Source organism: Ictalurus furcatus, chromosome 1, assembly GCF_023375685.1.
Source record: "Ictalurus furcatus strain D&B chromosome 1, Billie_1.0, whole genome shotgun sequence".
Classification (NCBI taxonomy): Eukaryota; Metazoa; Chordata; class Actinopteri; order Siluriformes; family Ictaluridae; genus Ictalurus; species Ictalurus furcatus.
Genome location: NC_071255.1, coordinates 30,782,690 through 30,808,026, shown reverse-complemented (window position 1 = coordinate 30,808,026; position 25,337 = coordinate 30,782,690). Strand labels below are relative to the sequence as shown.

At 41.9% G+C, this 25,337-nt stretch overlaps 1 protein-coding gene across 5 annotated transcripts in view; it reads left to right on the top strand.

Annotated features, from left to right (window-relative positions):
- Window positions 1–25,337, top strand: part of pard3aa (par-3 family cell polarity regulator alpha, a) — a 434,509-nt gene that overhangs the window by 56,583 nt on the left and 352,589 nt on the right. For all 5 annotated transcript variants that reach the window (XM_053635967.1, XM_053635945.1, XM_053635955.1 and 2 more), the window contains exon 2: window positions 10,975–11,076. In XM_053635967.1, the coding sequence (XP_053491942.1) occupies window positions 10,975–11,076 (102 nt within the window). The remainder of the gene's footprint in view (window positions 1–10,974; window positions 11,077–25,337) is intronic.

Below are 25,337 nucleotides of genomic sequence, written 5' to 3'. Positions count from 1 at the left end.
TGTATGTCTCTGTCTGTCTGTGACTGTCTGTGTGTGTACGTCTCTGTCTGTGTGTGTAGGTCTCTGTCTGTGATAGTCTGTTTGTGTCTGTGTGTGTAGGTCTCTGTCTGTCTGTGACTGTGTGTGTATGTCTCTCTCTGTGACTGTGTGTGTGTGACTTTTGTTTGTGTGTGTGTATGTTTGACTGTGTGTGTGTTTGTCTTTGACTGTCTGTGTGTGTGTGCTTCTGTCTGTCTGTCTTTGACTGTCTGTGTGTGTGCGTGCATGTGCCTATGTCTCTGCATGTGCATGTTTGTGTGTTTGTTTGTCTGTGTGTCTGTGACTATCTGTGTGTGTCTGTGTTCATCCTCTGTTTCTGTCCATCCTTTCTGCAAGATACTCAGTAAAACTTACCAGCTAATTTCCTTATAAAACAGCACAAATTGAACTGGGGACTACTATTATTTTGTTTTAATTAAAAAAAATTTTTTGTCACACCAAATATTGACTTGGTTTCATTTACTACTGTTTACTGCTCTGTACGTTATTCTTTTTTTTAAATGTAGAAACATTTCATTTCATTATTTTGAAGGCATCTTTGCGCTACAGCAGTTCTTTGCATGTGCCTAAAACCTTTGCACAGTCCCGTAGGTCTCGTTACCGCGAGAGTTTTAACAATGATGCATCTCATTCTCTCATCTGCTTTCTCTTCATTATATCTCTTTTCCTTGCTAACGATCTTAGCACAGCACCATGACTGTCAGAGTCCCTGTGTATGAGCCGTTACTGTAGAAACTTTGAACAAGAAGCACGTTAAAATAAACTTATAGTTCATGAACTACTGTCCGAGGCGTGCGCTTATACAACAACGATGCACACCGTCTGACCAATCAGATTTGAGTATTCTACCTATGTTTACACAGATTTGCTTCATATTGTCGTGATTATTTGAATCGAATTAATAGTATAACCAAATGAAATGATAAAAATAATTTCCGCAAAAAGCCTGAGAACCATGCACTCGAGGAGAATCCATATTGTTTGAGTAATTAAAAGATGCAAAGCTCTATACGTCTGCTCGAGTCAGCTTCATTCCCTGTTAGTTAGTTAGAAAACACCTGAAAATGTGTTTAACAGGTTTCTTATTCAAAAACCGTGATGATTGAGTTCCTCAGCAACTCGAAGCAGGAAGGGGAAGAATTTATTTTTGTTAATCAGACAAAATAAGTAGGCTAACAATAGGTTTAAAAAAAAAAAGCTGATGGATCTATAAATTCACCTGCGTACTGTAGTGAAGTTCAAGCTGTGTCTATGGCTGAAGGTGATTTTATTGGGGGTAGTGTTGCAGTATGGTGTATCGTGGCGCCGGGCGATAAAACAATCTCTGTTTGTATTGCAATAAATTTTTCCTGATAACGACGATTAGCTTGAGGGTATTTCGATTCATTACACTTTCCTTTCTGTTCTCTCTTCTAACTTCCCGAAATAGCTGACGGTCACAGCCCGTTTACACAGCACGTAAGGTTGGCACGAAGCCATCACAACAGCCAATCCGGCTACACGCTGGAGTTAATCACATCTGAGCAACAACAACAACAACAGTAGTAGCAAGTTACAAAAAGATAGTGAGTAGAGAGAGGCCTTAGAGCCAAAGTGAAGAAGAAGGTGGGTCTTCTGCTCTTGATGGTAGTGTTCCTGAGAAAAGACCACACCACTAACGGCTTGGATATCTAGCATGTTGAAGTATGACACAGAGCACTTAACATAGTGGAGAAGATAAAAAATCACTGTTCTGGGGCACGGACTGATGGGCATGCTCTACGTGAGATTGCACTTCAACATCATGGTTGCCCGGGTTACGAAAACTCAAGTTCGCCCATGAAACACAAGAGTGTTTAAGTACAGATCTAAATGTGAGATGGGATGTGGTCCTGAATATGATTTCATTAGTCATAACATAATTAGGCTCTTTGATTAACATTGTGTAATATTTAAAAAAATATATATTAGGCTATATAACTATGCCTACACAGTTCAGTGTTAATTAGCCTAGTCATGCTGATTAATATTCCATCCATTCTAAGAGATTTTAGACTGAAGAGTGAGAACATTATATAGATTTATTTTATAATTCACAAATATGATTGTGTAGATTCTATCACTCGCATCTCCGGGGTTGGGGGTTTGATTCCCGCCTCCTCCCTGTGTGTGCCGAGTTTGCATGTTCTCCTTGTGCTTTGGGGGTTTCCTCCAGGTACTCCGGTTTCCTCCCCCAGTCCAAAGATGTGCGTTAGTAGGCAGATTGGCATCTCTAAATTGTCTATAGTGTGTGAATGTGTGATTATGCCCTGCGGTGGGTTGGCACCCTGTCCATCATGTCGCCTGCGTTGTGCTACCTGTTCCCTGGGAGAGGTTCCAGGCTTCCCCGTGACCCTGTGTAGGATAAGAGGTACAGTAAATGGATGGGATGGATATAGTTAAAAACGAAACCACATCGATCTGTCCTTTTTCTATCCAGTAATCCAAAGGTGCCTTATTTTTCCACATCAAATCTGGCAACCTCTAACTTATTTCATGGCTTAAAGATATGATGCCACTGAGTACAGTGGAGACGGAGTTCCTCCACGTAGATTTGTGTAATATTTTGTAGACTTTGTGGATGTGTATTATTTAATGAACATTTTTGTTTTATTCAGTCTGCATTATTTAGAAAGATATCCTTTCAAAAGTGTGACAGTGTAATGAAATTGTGTATATTGATGGTTATCAAGATCGATCAATATTAAAAAATTATATACATCGTGCTAACATTTTTGCCCATATTGCCCAGCTCTAACGTCTCGTATTTTATCGTGTGATACAGGGCTCGTGATCTGATGCATCTGCTTAATAAAGTTGACTATTTATCATAAAATGCTGCCTATATTACTTGGTGTGCATTTATACTGAATGAAGCCCACAATCCCTCGTCTGAAAAAGTGGCTTCTTCTTTATATGGAAATCAGGAGAGGCTGCGAGGGTTCAAAAAAAAACATGCTTGTTCCGAGCATACTGTTTTTCACAAGCTAATAATAATAATAAGTTACTATGACATTAAAGATAAAAAAAAATTAAAATAAACGCTTAACAAAAGAAAAGCTGTGTTCAAATAATTAAAACAATTATTGAACTTTAACTTTACAGAATGTGTTTTTATTTGAGCTCAGCAGACTGATTTGATGCAACATCTTTATCGCTGATTGGACAAGTCAAAAGGCAGTAACTTGAAACATGAAATTCCTGTTAAAAATAAGATTTTTAAAAAATATTATGCAGTGTCGTGGCAAATATCGGACAACTGGAAAGCCAATAAAAATAAAGACTGAGCTTCAAAACATAAAATGATGCTTTTTCACATATTTTATTAATATGATGCAATACCATATACATGCAATACGATGCATATGGCCAATAAAATAAATGTCACACATTGCATTTTATATCAATTTAATAATCATTCCATGACCATGCATTAGTTTTTATTTGTAAAGACTTTGGAGTCAGTTTTAAATTGTAAAAGCAGTTTACAGTTTTTTTTCCTTCGCTACTTTACAGTCTTTCACCATTAAAGCTCCGGACATTCTTTACAGTGTAGCATACTATATTTTCTTGGGGGGGGGGAACCAGCCCTGGCAAGCAGGAACTGGAAAATTTCTCAGAATCTTTAAGGTCTGATGTATGTTAACATTTCCGCCAGTGAGTGGTGGGCCGAAACATTACAGTGTGCCATTACAGTGTACCGTATACACACAGTACACCGGTCGCTAATACCGCAGACATGTCCGACATCACCCACCTGTGTCGGTCTCTAAAACTAGATAAAAACACAAAGTCTCTCACACTCACGGAGCATTCAGGCAGCCTTTCCTGGCTGAGAATGAAATTGGAACAGTGATATATAGAACACTGATTTAGAACAAGGGATTCAGAAACACATCTAGGGCTACGGAGAGTGAACTGACTCTGACATCAGAATGAGAGATGCTCCGTGCTTCACACACGGGCCCCCTTGTGAGATTCGTTATACGCTGCGTGGAGTCTGAACGGATTGCACAAACACGGTCATCAAGTTTCAGTTGCAGTGAATGGAAATCTAAGGCAATCTAAGGGCTGGACGATATAACGATATCATGATAGATGACCGTGGTATACTTTTCTGAGATATCGTTGGTATAGTGATTACAAATTAAACGGTACTGAATGGATGTCATGGATTTTACATCATTTAAAAAAGTCTTTGTAGGTATTAAAAGAAAAGTATCGTCAAAGTCAGTCTAACCGTTTATTTGTTTATTTTGCCACTGTTTTGCGGACAGTTTGTTACCTAAATTGTATACCATGATGTGCGTTGTGTATTGTTTGTCCTCAAGTATCACGATATGATTTTTGTCATATCGCCCAGCCCTACCGAAGGCCTTGTTTATACTCGACGCGTCCGCAGTAGCGCGCGGCAAAAATGACATCATCGCAGAGAGCGCGGTCGAGTGCGTCGAGTGTGCTAGACCTCATTTTGCGTTGGTAGTGTGCACGGCTTTATTTATTTATTTATTTCCGAACAGGTAATCGTACAGGCATCTCTATGATCTATCCGTGCGGGACCGTAGAGAGGAAAGATTTTTAAAAATAGCAACTCCATTTGCTTTGTACGTTCTGTTGAAAGAATAAAGCCGAAGCGGAAAGTGTTTATGGGGGGGGGGGGGTACCATGTTTTCATTCATCAGTGTTTTCATTCATCAGTGTTTTCACAAATAAACACCGTCACTACACTACAGCGTCAGACAGTGATGCACATAGAGACGTTTACACCGACGGGCGGCCATACAGAATGATTATTCTGTAATATCGTTCTTTTCTCTATACATAGAGACTTTTTTGCACTGATGGTGAACAATCGCCTGATTTTGTAAATGTGAGAAATGACCTCTGCAGGAAGCTCCCACTTTTTGCGGATGTCTCCAGTAATTGCTAACGTTTACAAAATGAGCCTGCAATAAATAATAAGTCTATTTAATGAAAGTAAAGATCCATGTTTGATAAAAATGTAAATGAAATGAATAAAATTAGGGGGAAAATAATAAGGTTGTTCAACTTAGTTTTATACCTGCTCTCATGTTTATGTATTTTGTTGTAATGTGACGAGTGATGATCTCAAGGTTTCACTGGGTTTAATATGATTCTTATGATTCTTTGCTCTGTTTTTAATTCTGTGGGTTTCAGTGAAGTTTACTGAAAACAAACATCAACAACAAACAACAATTCCTCCTCAGCGTTCAGCAACTCCACATGAGATGCCATGTTTGTAAGCGTTGCTATGGTGGTTCCGACTTCTTCTTCTTCTTCTTCTCTTAGCTACTTCCTGTTGGTTTATAGGACGATTACTTCAAGTACGCCCCATTTCGTTTAAAAGACCATTACAATGGCAAGCGCGGCAAGTATAAACGTCTCGTCCGACTGGGGTGTGGCCAGGTGATGGTATAAACAAGGCTTAAGCCACTTATTCAGCCGGTGCTCATTTTTGCTGTATCGAAAATATGTTGTCTTAAGACACCACCGTATTAATTATCGTTAATTTAAAAGAAGGTATAAAAGGCAGAACTATCGGTATCGGCCGATATCACTCTGAATAATCGCTTATCGGTATCGGCTGAGAAATTTAGTATCGGTGCATCTTTAGTATATCTTCATTTTAAAGATACAAGATCCAAAATGTTTCGTTTCTGCATAGATCTTACCTGACAGCTACATTTCGTTTCTCCTGTATCTTTCTCAAACTTATATATGACTGAGTCACTGGATCGATTGTTTCCTATTGGCTGATAAATGGCTGATTTAAAAAAAAAAAACAACAAAAAAAAACTAAACACAGTGTTTGGGAATGTTGCACATCAGCACATCGTTATCGTTCCGTATCCAATCAGTGGCTGTAGGTGTTTGAGAAAGTTTTCCTCATATTTGAGCACATTAGTCAGTTCGAGGTATTACTTTCACTCTTTGTACCATCTGCTGTATTCATTATGTTGCTCTGTCATGCTCTGGCTGCACATTAGAATACCAAAAGGTGAGCAGGAAGAGAATTTGACAATGTGGAGACGAGGCATGTGTCATATTTAAAATTTTTCTGTCCGTTTCCCTTCCTTTGTCTGTGCCTGTGTCATGTGAAGACCTGCATTCTTCGTTTCATTGTTTAAATAAAGCTCATTGTCTTAGCAGATCAGATGAGAGAGATGTGAAATGATGGTTATGATGTTCATTAGTGTTGAGGGAGATGTCAAGCCAGACTGGAGACTTGGTGCCAATGCAGGTGTGTGTGTGTGTGTGTGTGTGTGTGTGTGTGTGTGTGTGTGTGTGTGTGTGTGTGTGTGTGTGTGTGTGTGTGTGTGTGTGTGTGTGTGTGTGTGTGTGTGTGTGTGTGTGTGTGTGGGTAGTCTCTACGTACACGGTTTTTTTTTGTTCACATCGTGACAGAATGACTAAGCTTTCTGTTCAGTCCTGGTTGTTTGACTAAGCCTCAGTCATATCTGTGGATCTCCAACTTGTCAGAGATGATCTGAGACTAGCGAGCTCTGCTTTGCTTACACAGAGCACACGGTGACTGAGCTGCGTTCTAATCACAGCAGGTGTCAGAACATGTAACTTTACTCATGTTTGTTTGAGAACTGGATTCTGAAAGATTTAGGGTTTTTTAATCCAGTGTAATGTGCGCTGGACTTGCTTGCTTGGCTCTGTGTAAACTTTAGCTGCCTCTTAGTTTTAAGGGTTTAGTGAAGAAGCAGTAGAGCTGTTTTCTGTATTTTTGAATGCTCGAAATTGAGTTTTTATAAGGGAGGTTGGGGGGGGGGGGTTCTGCATTTCTCAGAGAGAGAACGAACATGATGAATAAATGCATCACCATATTTTAACACTGTGTAAAACTGGAATTTCTTCCGTAACATGCCGTAATTCTGGATCTACAGTAATCTTTCTCCTCCCACAATGTGGTGATGTCAGATGTCCAGGCAGAGATCTGAGGATGGAATACATGATGAAGCCTTTTTGGGGGAAAAAAAGGGATTTTGTAATATTTGTAAGTGTTTGCATCTTCAAACAAACCCCACAGCCGCCGCCCCCCCTCTCTCTGCCTCTGTCTGCATCTCTCTCTGTCTGCATCTCTCTCTCTCTCTCTCTCTCTCTCTCTCTCTCTCTCTCTGTCTGCTGTCTGTGTGTCTCTCTCCCTGTCTGCATCTCTCTCTCTCCCTGTCTGCATCTCTCTCTCTCTCTCTCTCTCTCTCTCTCTCTCTCTCTGTCTGCTGTCTGTGTGTCTCTCTCCCTGTCTGCATCTCTCTCTCTCCCTGTCTGCGTCTCTCTCTCTCTCTCTCTGTCTGCGTCTCTCTCTCTCTCTCTGTCTGCTGTCTACGTCTCTCTCTCTCTCTGTCTGCTGTCTACGTCTCTCTCTCTCTCTGTCTGCTGTCTACGTCTCTCTCTCTCTCTGTCTGCATCTCTGGCTCTCTTTCTGTGTCTGTCTGTCTCTCCCTCTCTCTCTCTTTCTGCCTCTTTGTCTCTTTCCTTCTCTATAGATCTATCTGCATTTCTTCATCTCTCTCTCTCTCTAACTCCTCCCCTCTGTCTTGTTTCTTCATTTCTCTCCTTGCTCTCTGTCGCTCTGTCTCTCTAGCGCTCTCTTTCTCTCCATCTTTCTTTAGCTCTCTCTGCTGATCTCTCCTCGTCTTTCTCTCTTTCTCTCTATTTCTGTTTTTCTCTCTGTCTCTCTAGCACTCTCTCTCTCTCTCTCTTTTCTCCCCATCTCTGATGGCCTCTCTCTCTCTCTCTCTCTCTCTCTCTCTCTCTCTCTCTCTCGCATCTTTTCGTTATTCTTCTCAGAGGTTTGCGCTCTGACACCCTTCTGGCGTGGAATGTTGGAATGTTATCTCAAGAGCAGTCTTTCTTTCACTAACATTTGCACAAGAAGCGTGTGGGATCGTGTGTCTGTTTGTGCAAAGTTGGACTATTGTGTTAGGTTAACACGTGTGTGTGTGTGTGTGTGTGTGTAATTCTTTATTTTGTCGTCTTCTTTTGCACCTTTTGCTGTTTTTCCATCCTTGTAGCTTAATCTTCTTTTTTTTTTTTTTTTTGTCCCACCAGTCCTCTTATCCATAAGGATCTTTCCGCTCTCTCAGCTGGAACTTATTCCTGTTTAAATCACCCATAGGGACTCTTGGCTTCTTTCTATAAATCATAGACCTTAATAAATAATTATCCCCCATGCCATCCTTCAGCACGTTATGCAACGAATTCTTTTTTTTTTTTCTTTTCCTCTCCCTATTTGAAGTTGGCTTGAATGGGTGAATTATGAAGGCGTCTGATGGTAATTTTGCATGTCTGAACAGCTTCACTTTATCACGGGGAGTACGACGGTCAGCGGCGCATGCAGATTTTGTTCCTGCTGCAGAATTTGTTCCCATATTTGCTGATTCTGGTTGTGGGGTTTGTGGCCAGAAAATGTCTTCCAGATACACTGGTAAACTCGGATGAACCCGTCGACACTGCACTTTAAAGCGATACGTGTGTTCTCGTTCCCATTTTCGACCAGGGGTTGTTTATGGTTGGTGTAAATTGAAGTGAATAATGTGGCTATCCCTCGTCATGCGGGCCCATTTCATCTGCGCTGCCAGAAACGTTTGAAAGACAAAGATGGGATATTAGTATTTAACGACGGGACTTTGGAAAAGAGAGTGCGAGGAACGTAGAAATGGAGGCTTAATAGACCGATTGAGAGAAAATGGCTCACAGGAGAAGACATCTGTAAGCACGGCCTTCCCTATGTTCATCCTTCTCCTCCTCCACCTCCTGTGAAGTGCTGCCAGGCTGCGTGCGTGCGTGTGTGTGTGTGTGTGTGTGTGTGTGTGTGTGTGTGTGTGTGTGTGTGTGTGTGCCAGGTTGGATGTAGACAGTGGTGTTTGTCCATGTGTGCACTAAATTCCAGCAGTTCAGCTCAGGTTAGATTGGCATAAAAGGCAGTATCGCCAAAGCCGCAGTTGGAAAAATATTTCTGTGCATTTTTAGGAACGTTTGTATGTATGTGTAGGCGTTACTGTCCAGTGCAGGTTTACTAATTTCATTCTTCCTCCTTAACAAGATAAGTCTGAGTTTATCTTTCATGCCACACTCCCTTCTGACACACACACACACACAGAGTAGAAACCTGAGCCAGAAGCACGCGCACAGTTGACTGGCCTTGTGATATCTGATCCAGTGTAACGGCTCCTGTAACATGTCCCACTGAACCTGAGGAGAGTTTGCAGCACAGCCTGTTGCCCCTGTTGATATTGATGGCGGACAGAGCTTTAATTCAAGCCCACGCACGCTCGTATAGGATGTAGTAAAATCTAACGTTTCCAGAGAAACAGGGCATTTCGGACAAAATCCTTCATCAGCGGTCCGTATACACTCCCCATCCACTTGTGCAATTATCCAATCAGACATCAAAATGTGGAAAAGCAAAAAAAGAAAACCATCCAGTAAGCAGGGTTTGTGTGTGTATGATGAGAGAGGTCAGAGGAGATTGGTCCGAATGATTGGAGCTGACAATAAGGCTACCGCAACTCGAATCATCACTCCTTGATCAGAAAAACATGTCTGAATGCACAATGTAGACTTCAAGCCATCCGAGAGCAGGAATCTGAGCCTACAGACTCACTCAAATTGGGCAGTTAAAGACAGAGAATGCTTCAGGATGCACTAGTAACATGTTGGTATTGGTAATAATGCATATATAAAGCTTGTTATAAAAAAATCTGGCTGCATGATGTATTTACATAGTAACTTCCTGGTCAGGATTGTCCTGCTTTTTAAATTGGGTGAATAGTAGGGCTGGGCGATATGACAAAAATATCGTATCCCGATACTTGAGGACATTTCTACGATACACGATGCGTTTCGCGATACGTAATTTAGCTAACATCTGTCCGCAAAACAGTAGTAAAATAAACAAAAATGATGATTAAACTGAGTTTTGACGATACTTTTCTTTAAAAGACAAAGATGATTGAGGTTTTTAAGGAAAATTGTCAAATCAGTGACTTCCATTCAGTACCATTTCATTTGTAATTATTAAAAATGTATATATAAAAAAAATCCCTATACCAACAATATCTCAGGAAAGAGCATCGCGAAATAATTGATCACTATATAGATATTATAGCGATCATATCACCCAGCCCTAGTGAAGCGTTTGTTTATTTTGTGGAATAGAACAAACCAGATTTATTAGATTAAATGCTGCGGAGAGGTACACACACAAATAATAACCACGGGGTTAGTGGTGGCTCAGCGGTAGAGATTGGATTTCTGCTCGGAAGGTTGTACGTTCAGATCCCAGCCAAGCAGCCACCGCTGGGCCCTTGAGCAAGGCCCTTAACCTTCAACAGCTCAGTTGTATAAATGAGATAAATGTAAGGCACTCTGGATAAAGGCGTCTGCCAAATGCCTTAAAGAAAAAAAGCTCAGCCCCATATACACTGTCTCAGTTGAGACAGAAAATGAACTGGAGTGGCCTTTTTTTTTTTTTTTTTTTGCCAGAGACAGAATTTAAAGATAGTGCTGGGATTTCTACCTCTGGGTTTCTGTTTTCCAGTGTTTCCAGGGACATACTGTAAAAAAATAATAAAAAAAATATAATAATTAAACAAACAAATCAATAAAACATCTGTTTTAGGCCACACCCATTTTGGCTTCAAATCCAAATGCAGATACAAATATTTTGAGCACTAAACAGATACAGCTTGTGCTGCACTCGTAATAAACACCCTTGTTAAACCTATAATATATAATATAAAAAAAAAAGTTAAGAACTCTTGTATAATTTTTTTTTTTTCCCCCCCTTAAGAGTGTAATAGTTGAGCACACTAACTGACTAGTCAGTCATTTCGAATATATGCGCACACCGGACATTTACTAACCTGTCTGTCTGTCCCTCTGTAGGACCCAGCCTATTGGATCCAGGTTCACCGGTTGGAGCACGGCGATGGAGGCATCCTGGATTTAGATGATGTGTTATGTGACGTTGCTGATGACAAAGACAGGGTGAGTGTGTTTCATATTCAGAGTAACTTGACCTTGACCTGAAGGTCAGACTTGATCCTGGACGTACAGTTGCGAGGGTTTACAGCGCCGTGTGAATCCCATGCCAAAAAAGCCGGATGCACTCGAGCATGTTTCGGGAAGGCCAGGATGTGGCTCGTGGACTATTGGTTATCTCATGACTTCCTTTTTTTTTTTTTTTTTTTTTTTTTTTTTCCCCCTTCTTCAGTTGGTGTGTGTCACATGGTGACTACGCCTAATGTGTCACTTGTAAGAGCACTCACCCGTCTTGGCAGTGTGCTATACTGAAGGAGTTTCATTATTGTGGCAGTGAAGCTGTTAAATCACCAGGATGATGCAGTCACAAAGACATGTTGTGAATTTTAACATTGCCATTTAATCACAGTCTAGTGGCTAGTCTTAGTTTTTTTGCTTTTTGTGTGTGTGTGTCTTACATGATCATTAGCACCACACTCATGCACTCGTACTCCGAGCTAAGTGTTGTGTGCGCTCAAACTGCAAACTATTTACTCCGTCGCTAATCAGCTGCCGTGCTAGCAGAGCTTTGATTCTCCAGCTTGGCGCTTTGAACCCATATGGTTTTTACCGTGGCTCTGTTTATTCAAATGCATATTTCACAAGATTAAAAGGCCAGAGATATCACAAATGTTCCTTTTACTGGTTTGAAAGCCTTATCTTATGGTGATTTATCTGTCATCATCTTACATGCGTGAGGGCTGCCATGCTGCCAAACCGAAGCGCTGTGCAGATGTAGATGGGGGTTACGTCATTGAGGACATAAATCATCATAGAGAGCAGCGTGCGCTTTGTTTCAGAGGATGCCTGCTGCTGTCTCTGCAACGGAGATGAACACAGAAGAAAGGAGAGACGACTGTAGACCTACAGATCTGTGGCAGTGGATTTCAGCTTGTGGAAATGATGTGTACTGATGAGCACAGCGGCGTCTGTATGCTCTAAAAAGGCATAAAAAGGACGTCTGTCTGCGTCTCTCTCTGTCTGTCTGCATCTCTCTCTGTCTGTCTGCGTCTCTCTCTCTCTGTCTGCGTCTCTCTCTCTCTGTCTGCGTCTCTCTCTCTCTGTCTGTCTCTCTCTCTCTCCCTGCCTGCTGTCTGCGTCTCTCTCTCTCTCTCTCTCTCTCTGTCTGCGTCTCTCTGCCTGCTGTCTGAGTCTCTCTCTCTCTCTGTCTGCGTCTCTCTCTGCCTGCTCTCTGCGTCTCTCTCTCTCTCTCGCTCTCTCTCTGCCTGTCTGCGTCTCTCTCTCTTTCTCTCTCTCTGTCTGCGTCTGTGTCTCTCTCTGTTTGTGTGTGTCTGTCTTTCTCTGTCTGCATCTCTCTCTCTCTGTCTGCAGCTCTCTCTCTGCCTGCTGTCTGCATCTCTCTCTCTCTCTCTGTCTGTGTGTGTGTCTCTCTGTCTGCGTCTGTCTCTCTCTTTGTCTGCGTCTCTCTCTCTCTCTGTCTGCGTCTCTCTCTCTCTCTGTCTGCGTCTCTCTCTCTCTCTGTCTGCGTCTCTCTCTCTCTGTCTGCGTCTCTCTCTCTCTCTGTGTCCTTGGCTTTATATCTGCGTGTTATCTGTGGAGGCGAGACACAAGAACTCGTACAGGTGTCAGTGTGTGTGTGTGCGTTCATGCATTTGGAGAGCTGATCCTCTCATCTTGGAAGAGGTGGGCTCTTTGATTTGCAGGCTGCCATGGTAACATGTCTGCTACGACACACGCACACCTGCAGCACTGCTGTGAGAGATTCCTCTGAGGACTACACCGCCCAGCTCACACTCCTCCCACATCATCTGTTCTGTTCTTCATCTTCACACTCCTTTTCTCACACTCGGCCGTCTCACTCCAAAATCGCAAAACCAGACTTATCTGCAGTTATCCGTCCTCTTTATCTCCATGCTCACTGAAAATCGTGAGGCCAGCCGTATGAACCGCTGGCCGCTGTAGCTTGGAACGCTACTTGATTTCTGATGCTCTGCAGAGAGATTTAGTGAAAAGTAGTACTCAGTAGGGACCTCACACACTGTTCAAATCCTTTTGGTGGATGTTACATTACGAGGGTTAAGCTTGAATGTCATGGGTCCTAGTTTGGCATACCGATGAGGAAGTTGTTCCGTACCTGTCCCGAACCTATTGAGCAGCTGATAGTTTTAAAAATCGATACGCTATTAAAACATAATGCTCAAAGTAAAGTACTGCAGAATTTTATTACAAAAATAAACAGTCCTGACTGAACCACGGAAATGTACTGTACTTTTAAAAATATATATTAATTATTAATAAATTTTAAAGTAAGTAAAAGAGATGCATCCAAATTGAACCAAAAAGTAACGTTCCAAATAACACACAAAAAAGAGCCATCCAAAATGAATCAAAAACACTTCAAATAACACAACAAAATTTGTCAGTGGTAGTTTTTAATAGATCGATAGATCAGCAAAACTGATCAATCGGTCCACTAGTCTGGATCAGACTAGTTTTAAAAAAGGCAACTGTTCCTAACACGGTTACTGAAATGCACACTTTTCACATGATGAGACGTCAGGTAAAACTCCATTATTTTAAAGCCGATATATCTGAAATGACGTTTTAACCAATATCACTGATCAAGCAAATATCCACTCACTTCGTTCTAGCACCTCTGAGGTACTTTTTGCACTAGCTCTGTTTTGGACTGGTGCATGAGGGATTGCGCAGATTCACATGAAGACTCGGTAAAGACATTACAAATCTCCATGCTTCAGTCGGAGTAGGTATTTCTTTTTATGTATTATGCATGTCTTTTAATCGGTGCTGTCATGTCGAAGGGATTTTACCCGTGAGCTGTTCCACATGAGCCCTCTGGCTGTCACGGCCTGTCATTACAGCACGTCTAAACTGAGACGAACCGGTTTCTTGAGAGGTTTGCTTGCGAAACACTGGGAACACCTCTGCGGTTTGAATCCGTTCTGGTTTAGGCTCTTAAGTAAGTGTGTAACAGTTTGTAACCAGGTGTACTCACTGTTGGAAGTTTCGCCTCCCTTTAAGGAGATTTCAGTATGACACGCTGGTAATCCTGGAAACGTGAAAAGATGTTCTTGTAATACACGTTATCAGGTCGTCTTTGTAAATAAAAGCCGAAGGTTTTCTCTTTTTAGCCATATTAAAAATCTCCCTAGCGTTCAAATCCGTTCCAAGTGAATATAGGCTTATAAATGTCATCCCTGGACTGTAAGGTTTACATGTTTATCTTCTCAGCGCTCATTAGAGCTGCAGAGATCGCAGTCATCTGTACGGATTACAGAAAGACGTGCTGCCGTCTAGACGATCTCACAGCTCTCCGCACTCTGGGGTTTCCTCTAGATTAGATTAGTCTGATTTACAGTTCGCGGTTATTCTGTCGGTGTGATGCACATGGCATCAGAGGTGAAGGGTTTGCTTTAATGTTTTAGTCTGGAGCAGACTGAGGTCAGGATTAAAGCTTAAACAGAAAGGATTAGAGGGGAAACTAATGAAAGACCGGTTCAGCAGGGCGTCTCGTCCTGTTAATCATCAGTTAGAGTCAAGTAGGTCTACCCACTATTAGCTTTATTATGAACTTAATTATTATATTCTGACAGGTCATGGTTAGTGATGCAGTGAAATGAAAATTTTTGTACCCTTTGCTTACGTTTTATGAATTTATTTATGGTTTTGAATGAAACCGGATTGAAAAAAGTTAATAGGAGTTCATACAAATGACAAATAATTAGATTTATTGCAAGTTGGACTGAAGAAAAACAACAACCCCCCCCCCCCCCCCCAAAAAAACCCCTGAGATTAGCTGAGATGTTTATGCATGCGTGGTTAAAATTAGGCATTGTTTGGACATGTTGGAAGTGATGGACCATGGCCTATGGAAGACATTTCTACTCAGAATTCAGTATTGTCCTGATCGACAAACATCTGACCCCTCAGCGAGGCTGTAATGTGAAACATGGCTGTCATTGCTTCTCCTTTTAGAAACCCTGCATGTTTATTAACTTTAAGCTTCAGTGTTCAGATCATCCAGGCATCCAGCTCCTCTCGAGTGTGTTTTTCCAGGTGCTTTACCATCGGCCTGTCTGCTCTGACCTCGGATGCCAGCAGTGACATTCTGTTCCCCAGTTGTCAGGGGATTGGGACTTGGTGTCTTCACCCTCTGCTGTCTCTACGCAGGAGACCAGGTGTCCTCTGTGCATGTGTGTGAAATTTGAATGCTTCTTCTTCTTCTTCTTCTTCTTCTTATTGTTATTATCACACATGTACGGACCTTCACGTAGACGAGATCTAGTTCTCCATTTGTATTTGTTCTTGACACTAACTCATGATTCCTTCATCGGTTTTATCTTCAGTAAGTGCTTTATCCTGGTCAGAGGCAAACACGCCACCATGCCCTCACACATTCGCACACTCATTCACACCTAGGGAAAAGTCGCCAATCCACCTGTGGGCATGTTGTCGAGAGGTGTGCGGAAACCAGAGAACCTGGAAGAAAAACCCAGGGAGATGACCTACAAGAAACATGGGGAGAACATGCAAAACTCCACCCAGACAGTAAAGGGGCGGTCACACTAGACTTCTCCCTATACTATTCACATTAAAATTGTTCTTTCCAAGCTGGTGTAATCCTGCTTTCCACTCATTCTCCCGCTGAGGTTCTTTTACACTCAAGTCTTCAGCATATGAGTAATTCTATTAAGCCAATCATTCAGGAGTCTTAGCAGAGCAACACCCAGTCACTGCTTGACTTTAATAATAGGCTAATAGGCTCAGATTACTCCATGTTAACAGAGGTTATAGGTGTACGCTGACAGCGCGGGACTCATCTCAATTGGGCCGTGCTAAAAGGAAAGATGGAGTCTGAAGGTCTAAAGCTAGGGGATGAACAGCTCCAGCACATTGCTAATTATCTTAGACTAAACACGAGCTCTGTTTGTAACTCAACCCTCACTAACTCATTCACTATTTACTACAGAGCCTGGTGTGTATAGAGAAGCAGTAATGGATACACCAGGCCGAATTCACACAACACTTGGATGCATCATCGTGGTGCATCACATAAACAATATGCGATATTAGGCAGTTTAGCAATACCATCACAAGTTTGAATATAGAATGTATATTAATATTCATACCACAGCGCTGTCGGATTCTCGATTCTGATTGGCTGACCGGCCGCTCTGAGGTGTGCGATTATTTTTCAGTAAATGCACGGCTAAAGTAGTTCCGGTCAGGTCTTGGCCACGTTACAGTTTCGAATCACTTCGCCGTGTGAACTGAAATAACAGAAGTGTTAGCCTACTGTCCACCACAGCATACATATCTAACAGACAAATTTGAGTTTCCAGGAATAATTGACGATGGGCCGCTGAAATATTAACGTTAATGATAACGAGTCTTGATTGATCACATATACATATGCACAGTGAAATTCTTTTCTTCGCATACCCCAAGCATGTCCGGAAGTTGGGGTCAGAGCGCAGGGTCAGCCATGACACAGTGCCCCTGGAGCAGAGAGGGTTAAGGGCCTTGCTCAAGGGCCCAATAGTGGCAGCTTGGCAGTGCTGGGGCTTGAACCCCTGACCTTCTGATCACTAACTCAGCACCTTAACTGCCAAGCCACCACTGCCCAAATATTAGAAAGTAATGCACACTCTGAGGTGGTAATACCTCAGTTACACCTCGGGTGTGCGTTACTTTCTAACAATTCAACAGCCCGGAGTCAGTTATTCCATGGGTAGAAGAGAAAAATGAGATATTTTTCCTTATTGCCCAGTTCCCTCCCACCACCCAGCCATACAACAGCTAACATGTGCTTCCTCCAAGACACGTGATGCCAGCCAATCACGTCTTTTCGAACTGCTGTTCATGCTGCATCACAGGGCAGCGTAACACGCTCGGAGGAAAGCACTTATCTGCCCTTTTCAGCATACATGAACTTGTCCATGATTTGGAGATTTGAGCTTGGGATCTCTGAATGCTTTTCTGTTACGCCATTCAAGAACACAGCTTGACGTATGAATAAATCGCAGAGTATTGGGATAGTCTTGCATCAGCCGTACTCGATTTCCAGTGGATTATGGTTAGGGAGGAATTTGCTAACACTTTCTATTACTGTCCGTCTCATAAATTCTAGGCATTAACTCGGTAAGTGTGTAGTACAGACTAAATTAATTATACCTTTTAATTATTCATTTATTCTGGTTGGTAAAAGCACACTAATTTACTGGACAGTGTCTAGCTTTTAAGCATTGATTTGATAGAAATATCACAGGAACTGGTGTAAAATCATGGTAGGTGACGATAGATGAACAGATTTTTTTATAGAAATGCTACAAAGGTTTATTACAAAGTATTAATAAGGGAAAAACTTCTAATGAAATAATGAATTTGATCGTAATATCCTTTCAAGTAGCACCATAGCACTTTTTTGCTTCCAGTATTGATACTGAAACCTTGAGCCCCAGCTGGTGTACATACTCCTCTTATATACTTCTTCAAATACTACTAACCTGTGCAATGGTTTCTTAGCCTAATGAAAACACGTAAAATAAATATAGCTAAAAAAAACCCCCCTTTGTTTTATTAAGTTAAACTCCACACGTCCACACCCAAATCGCATAATTGAAATCATGATAAAGATTAAATATAATAAAATCAATCCAATAAAAAAATACAATCCTGTTTATATGGAAACATTTCCAGTAAAAAAAACAAAAAAAAAAAACAAAGCCTTTTTTTCACGCTCCAATTCAGAGCGTTTTTTTTTTGGTCAGATATCCGATCCACGTCTTAAAAAAACAAAAAAAAACTAACAAAAAAAAAAATCTATCTCTCTCTCTCTATCTATATAAAAATAATCCTTTTTTTTTTTTGTATCTGCCCAGTACTGATTCTGGGTATCGTATCGTATCTCTACCTGTTAGACTGTTGTGACTTGCTTCGTCACTTTATGGCCATGTGCTTTGTTGATTTTATCCCACTTGGATGATCTTTACTTCAGTGAATACTTTGTAGGGTGATGGTCATCTGACAGTTTGATCAGTTTGGATTGGACATGGATACTCTGCTAGATTAGTCCATTTTTCGTATGGAGAGGTGGAATATGCATATTTACTTAGTTAGTATCTCTCTAAACAACAAATCGGTGTCAGGTAATATTTAGCAAATTCATCTTATGAAATAAAAGAAGGAACGCGGTCACTTCTCTCAAACATTTTTGTTTAAGAAAGTTATTAAACCTTCAGGACCGCACCTTTGCTATTACATTCACTGAATTACATGCCTTAAGATGAATAATGACTAAGAACCAGCGATTTTAGCGGATTAACAACCGTGTATCGGTGTTTGTGTGAAACTCCGTAGCTGTAACGCATGGCCTGGCGTTTCTGGTTTCTAAAGATCCTCTAAAGAACGTCCTGAACGCTGCAGTTGTTCTATAAGCAATACAAACAGTTGTTTGGTGTTTCTGGTGGAGAAAAAAAAAGAAGCACAAAGAAACAGTAAATCATCGCGGCAGCTCATTAGTCATTTCTGCTCCAGTGGTACTGGACAGGCGTCTAAATGCTCTCAGCTTGGAGTTATTGCTCTTCATGGTTGCAGAAATGATTTCAAACGGCTCATTAGTATTTACAGAGGTGGTTTACTAGAAGAAGCATGTGCTAGTTAGCCTGAAGTCTTTCGGGTGAGGATCTCTGGGCTGGTGTTGTTGCTCCGAAGGCGTGTCTGGTTCATGGTCATTAAACTTGTATAGACTTGATGATATTACTCCAGTTCAGAACTGACGAGGCCACGCAGATGAGTAATCAACGTTCAGTTGACTTGACTTACCCCCCCAACCCAAAAAAACAAAAAAACAACAATAATAAAAAAGAACATGATTTCTGGGGGGATAAAACATTATGCGACATTAACACTGTGATGCTCTGGAATGCAGTGCATTGTGGTTTGGAAGTGAAGTGACAGGGAATTTCATGTGTAGTTAAATAGCTCTGGAGTGATTGTTATGCAAATACCGCTTGTGTGTGTGTGTGTGTGTGTGTGTGTGTGGTGTTCTTTTAATGAACGTACAGTGCATGAATCGAGCCAAAACCGCCTGGCTTCGGTTTGCTTATGTCTGCTATCCAGGGCATCCACACAGGCATTCTCGTTCTTTTGTGTCTTACATGCACTCTCTCTCTCTCTCACACACACACACACACACACACACACACACACACACACACACACACACACACACACACACACACACACACACATGCTTGGACTCTTATGGCTTTTGTGGAGTTTTTTATAAATGCCTCCATCTTTGTCTCTGTACCTCTTTTTTTTCAATCATTCTGCTTTTTTTGCCCCTTTCTTTTTCTCCTTCCTCACACTCTCTCTCTCTCTCTCTCTCTCTCTCTCTCTCACACACACACACACACACACACACACACACACACACACACACACACACACACACACACACACACACTTGTATTATTCAGGAGCTTGCGAAAGGGCGCCATTTGTTGGGAGAAAGTGGGTTTGTTGTTCCATTGCTTGATGAAGTGGCCGAAGTGGGGTTGTGGTGAGGTCTGTCTGTCATGTGATGCGTGTTGGTGTAGACAAGAACAGAAGTTGGCACAGACATATACACAGGAAGGCATAAACTGGAGTTCAATCTTCTCCACACTTCTACCAGAGCGTGTGTCTGGTTATCTGTTGTGTTTCAGCGCCCTCTCCTGGTCTTCACAGGATGGCTCAAAGGAATCGTCTGGAAAAAATAAAACGTACCAAGTTTCTCCTCTCAGCTCAGGTGTAGATTCTTTCATTTTCCTCTGGTGCTTTCCGTAGTTTTCTAATGTAGCGAAAATTCCATCTGAAATATTTTCCATGAATACATACCTCAAGTGCTTGTTGTAAAAGACTTGAAGTTTGAAGACTTAAATAATTGTCTGAAATAAATATATATATATATATATATATATATATATATATATATATATATATATATATATATATATATTTAAAATCCAGTATAATTGCTTCATGAGCCTGTGTTGGCCTACTTTGTGTTTCTAACTGAATTGAAACCGGTGTGTTCTTGTGGAACGGTACCAGGTTGTGCTCTGTAACATTACAGCGTTCAGCTACAATGTGAAGTTGGTTCGTGCTTATGGATTATAGAAAAAATACAATCCCTCTAATATGATATTATGGAAAGCGTTTTGGGTGAAATAGACGTCTTTAGCAAATATCCGACACCAGACATGACTCGGCCGATCCACTACTGTACATTTGGGGCGATCAGGCAAGTTGTGCTTTATGTAAGCATTATAATGTATCAGGAAATGGGCTTTCCCTGAAGAATAACAGAGCATTGGTAATACTGCGGGTTCTGTATGTGCATGATGTTACACACAGCCTGTATGAAGCAGGAAAATTCAAATCAAGAAAATATGTAACATTAAAGAAGTCATTGGGCATGTTCAGAGACCGCAGAATTGTGGATTATCGGTTAGAACATTTGGGTCGGGGGTTCGAATACCGAATGTTCTCCCAGTGCTGCAGGGGTTTCCTCTGGGTACTCTGGTTTTCTCCCCCAGTCTATAGGCATGTGTTAGGCTGACTGCCATTTCCCAATTTTCCATAGCGTGTGAATGCATGTGCGATTATGTACCGTGATGGGTCGGCACCTCGTCCTGGGTGTGCCCTGCCTTGTGCCCCGAGTTCCCTAGGTTAGGCTCCAGCCTCCCCGCGACCCTGTGTAGGATAAGCGGTAGGGAAATTGGATGGATATTCAGAGATGACATTTTTAAACACCGCGTTTAAAGATAACTACAGTGATAAACATTTTGTTTTTCTGTTTATTTATGAACCGTATTACTTTACTGTTGTCTATATTCTGGTGGTGGTGGCAGTTATGCAGAGGTGTGCGTGTGTGTGTGTGTGTGTGTGTGTGTGTGTGTGTGTGTGTGATGCTGACTCTCTTTCCATTAGGGGGTATGATGATCTAATTGGACAAGGTCCTTGAGGGTGTGTCACAGGGTGTAGCCATGTGGCTGCTATTTGTATTCTCATCAGTCACACACACACACACACATGCACACTCAGTGCAGTAACACATCATGATGGAATGAGAGCAAGTGCTGATGCAGATAGAGGATGAAATGAGCAAGGGAAAAACACTATCATTTTGTATTTCTGGTGGCGTCTGTGTATCGCTCCTCTGTATTAATGGCTGTCGTTGAACAACATCGCAGTCGGAGCTCTGTAATTACACACATGGAGTGTCCCGGAGGTGTCATCCACTCCCAAGCAACTCTCAATGTCTCAGGGTTTGTTGAGTAAGCTTTTACGTGGAAGTCGGCCTCTGTAATCAGGGATGTAGGAAGTCTGGGTGTGAAGCTGCTACAGCACCGACTACTCTCTGTCTAACTGCAAGTAATAAAAGAACAGACATGAGCAGCATAATCTGACATTTCATGACATCTCAAGCAAAAAATACAAATTTTTTGTTGTATTGAAAAGACTGGGCTGCAGTTTAATAGTTTGTGAAAATGTGTTGTTATTATTATATTAAATTATTGCATTTCTGTTTGCTTATTATGTAGCATTTACTAGTCTTCACTGTCGATGTTTGGATTTGTTTCTAGCAAATGTTTTTTTTTAAACATATTCTCAGTGTGTGCAGCGTTTAAATGAGAAGATTAGTAATAATTTGCTGTGTGTACGCACTGCACATTTTTGGAAAACGAGCTGAAATGTTGGTCTGCGTCAGTGGTTTCTGTATCGGTCACACGTATACAGTCGAACCGTCGTCTCTTTGCATTGCAGCGGTTTCCCCTTAACTTATTCAATTGTAACGTGGAAGGCAGTGTGTGGATCATCCATGCTGTGTAATGTTATCCCCACTAGATGGCACTGCTACCAATAACATGGCCGTTCCTGTGCCCTGTGATTAAACATGGTGTTAACAGCACATCTGTTAGTCGAGGTGTCGTTTCTAGAATTGTGATTGGCTCTCCAGGTTTCTCGAAACGACCGTAGGGCCATCGCTATGGTTACGGTGCCAATGTGGCGATGGGGCATGAGCCATGCTGTAGCTCATACAGCAAGGTTAAACCGGGAAAGTCCAAAACACAGGTCAACTGCTGCAGACTGGCAAGCTTCTGTCCAGCATGAAATAAGAATATAATTACTGTCCAAGAGAGAGAGTGTGTGTGTGTGTGTGTGTGTGTGTGTGTGTGTGTGTGTGTTCTGTTTTACAGAAAACACCCCCATTTACAGAAAATGTATATTGGTTTGATCTATTGAAATGTTCCTCCTGCTTGTTGTGCATAAACCACACACACACACACACACTTACACACACTTCCTGGGTAGTTCTTCAGAGTAGAAGAGGCCACTGAGGAGAGGTCTGTTTATCTCATCTGTCATTTAATCAATAGAGCACTTTCTCTGTGAAAAGGCAACACTACAGACATTCTCTCTCTCTCTCTCACACACCCTCTCTGTCTCACACACACCTTTTCACAGGTGCACCAATCCCCCCCCCCCCCCCCACAGATATTATTAGGATAAAAGAGCAGAGGAGAATAGGATATACAAGCCGAGTAAATCGGTATGTCTGTTTGACTTCACATATCACTCCAAGGCATCAAAGATCTCGAAATAGCATGAACACATGGCCTGACATCTAATCACGAACCGCGAGTGCATGTGACAGAAAGTCAGACAGAAAACAATCACACATTTTTATAATCCAACTGATAGGAGACGAACCCACTATGCATGCAGGAGAGCTGGGTTTAGAGACGGTAAACACACAAGCCCAGCCTCCCCGATGCACTTTCTGAGATGGGGGGAAAAAGTAAATCTGTCACTCGCATCATGTAAATAATCATCTGTATGCAGTTTGAAGGAGCCCTAGACCTGCTCCGATCTAGATCTAAAGAATCAGATCGTTGCCGGAAAGCTCGAAGCCTGTATCTGACATCGAAAGTCATTATTCTGTGCTCCACTCGAAGCCAACGCCGAGACGAAGTGTTTCATCAGGGAGGTTTTGAAGTGAGCCAGCAATAGCATATCAATGCACTGTGCTACCAAGTGTTGATTGTTTGTAGTCTGCAAGGACAAAACTACTGAGCAGTGCTCCTACAAAGCCGGATTTGGTAGTTACTCAAAGAGCCGGTACTGATTCGACATGCAGTATCAGTATTGCGGATAATGCCGGATTAGATTTTAGAGGGAAATCGAGCCGGAGATATTCCAGTGCTGCTTGTAGAGGTATAACGATATAAAGTTCACGTCAGAGCAGTAGCAGTATTTGTTCCTGTAGTGTACTCGAGTGTTGGAGTGTTTGAGTATGGTCAATTTAGACATCCCTGTGAAGTGAAGTGAAGTGAAGTGATTCAGATAAAAATGTTATATTTTATAGCTTGGTATCGACTGATACTCGAGGTTTCAGTATCAGAAAAGAAAAAAAAAAAAACAAGGTCACCTTTAGTTCCTGAGTGAGTAGAGACGATAAACAGTTAGCGAACTTGAACATATTACTCGAATTCCCTGAAATGCTGTAGTTTTGCTTATCCAGATATTGCATGAGTGTCAGAGTCAGATCAGATGAGGAGCATTGTTTATTCTATGGGAGCTTCTCATACCAAAAAACTGGAACCATGAGTCCAATACCAGAGGTACTTGCACTTGGGAATGGGGGCAGCAGAATTGTTATTTACTGACGGTTTATCCATGACCTGTTACACAAGCGACACCGCATACCCACACAAACACCAAAAAATGTTAAGTGATGCCATGTTTGTGGCGTTAAAAGCACAAGCTTTTTTTTCCCCCCAAGTACCTGTACCCGCAGAAACCCAAAACACTCAGCTCAAACAGAAAAGTGTGTCACGGCGCATAATTCTTGCTATTGCTACTATTCTTACATCTTGCTGTATCATTGATGAATTGTCTCTTTAACGGCGAGATTCTTTTCATTACTTGTCTTTGCGACTTTGTCGTCACTTTGGCTGCTCCAGTCATCCCTTTTATTTGGTGGAAAAATGAACCTAAACCCTAAATTTCATCCCTTTCATCACTATTTCAGCTGGTCCTGAGCGTGCAGTAGGAAAACACCCTCAGTCGAGCTCTGCATTAACATTCTACCGATGATGTTATTTCAGATTCGCACTTCTTCACGATTCTAACACAGGCCCAGTTGCAGCTGACTTGCGACCATTAGGCATCATGAAGGATCGGCGAGACCGAAGATGTTCAGGGACATCCTCGCAGTTCAGTAATTTCAGCAGCACTCAGCGTTTCAAAGCTTTCAGGAGTAAAGTATATTGAATCAGTCACATCGCTGTCATGGTTGGACCGCTGCTTCCTAGCAGCGAGCTGTTTTACATCCGTCCAGAAATGATTTGTGACACTGCTTATGAGGTATAGTGCGTGGAACACCAGGGTGCTCGATCCCTTGCCAGAATCTGGCAACACACACACACACGCACACTGTCACACAAGCAGGAACGCACATAAGGGTGTGCTGTCAGACTGAGGCATTTGTCTCAGGTGACAGCTGTCCGCTTCAGTGGGATGTTTGTGGTGAAGCACTATGCCAAATGTGCTGGCCTGTGTGGTAGTGGACCATCGGGTAAAACAAACACACACGCACATCCAAATATCCAAACACAAGCGAATTTGGGTCAGGCATGACTGTTGCTCTTAAGCAAAACTGACAGTTCAGGACCCCATGCTGGGGTCTACCAGTGTCCCTGGAGTGAAAAACGCACAAAAATATGAGTCACTCATCAGTTCCCTGACCGTCACTGTCAGGACACATTAGATGTCTCTTTAGTACTCAATCATTTACTTAGTGACAGTTTTTGCAGCTTTTAGTGTTTCCATGCATGCGCATGATGCGGCTGGATACTTGAGTTCATTTTTAGGGTTTCCTGTATTATGTCCCTCATCTGGCCGTGAAGTGAGCCCAAAGGTCATGTTAGAGTCAGGAGTCTTTGTGACCAGCTGTAGCAGTGTCTCTTCAGTCCTGTCGATGGCGCTGTTGTCTTGTATTTCTCACCCGGGGAACGATTAATGGGCAAGGATATATGAAACACAGATGAACAGCACAGAACCTAAATTTAGTGTTTGGACTAATCACTAATATTAATAACAATAGTCTTTCAACGGGCGGCTGAAATATTAATGATAACGAGTCTTTATTGATCACGTATACATATGCACAGAGAAATTCTTCGCATACCCCA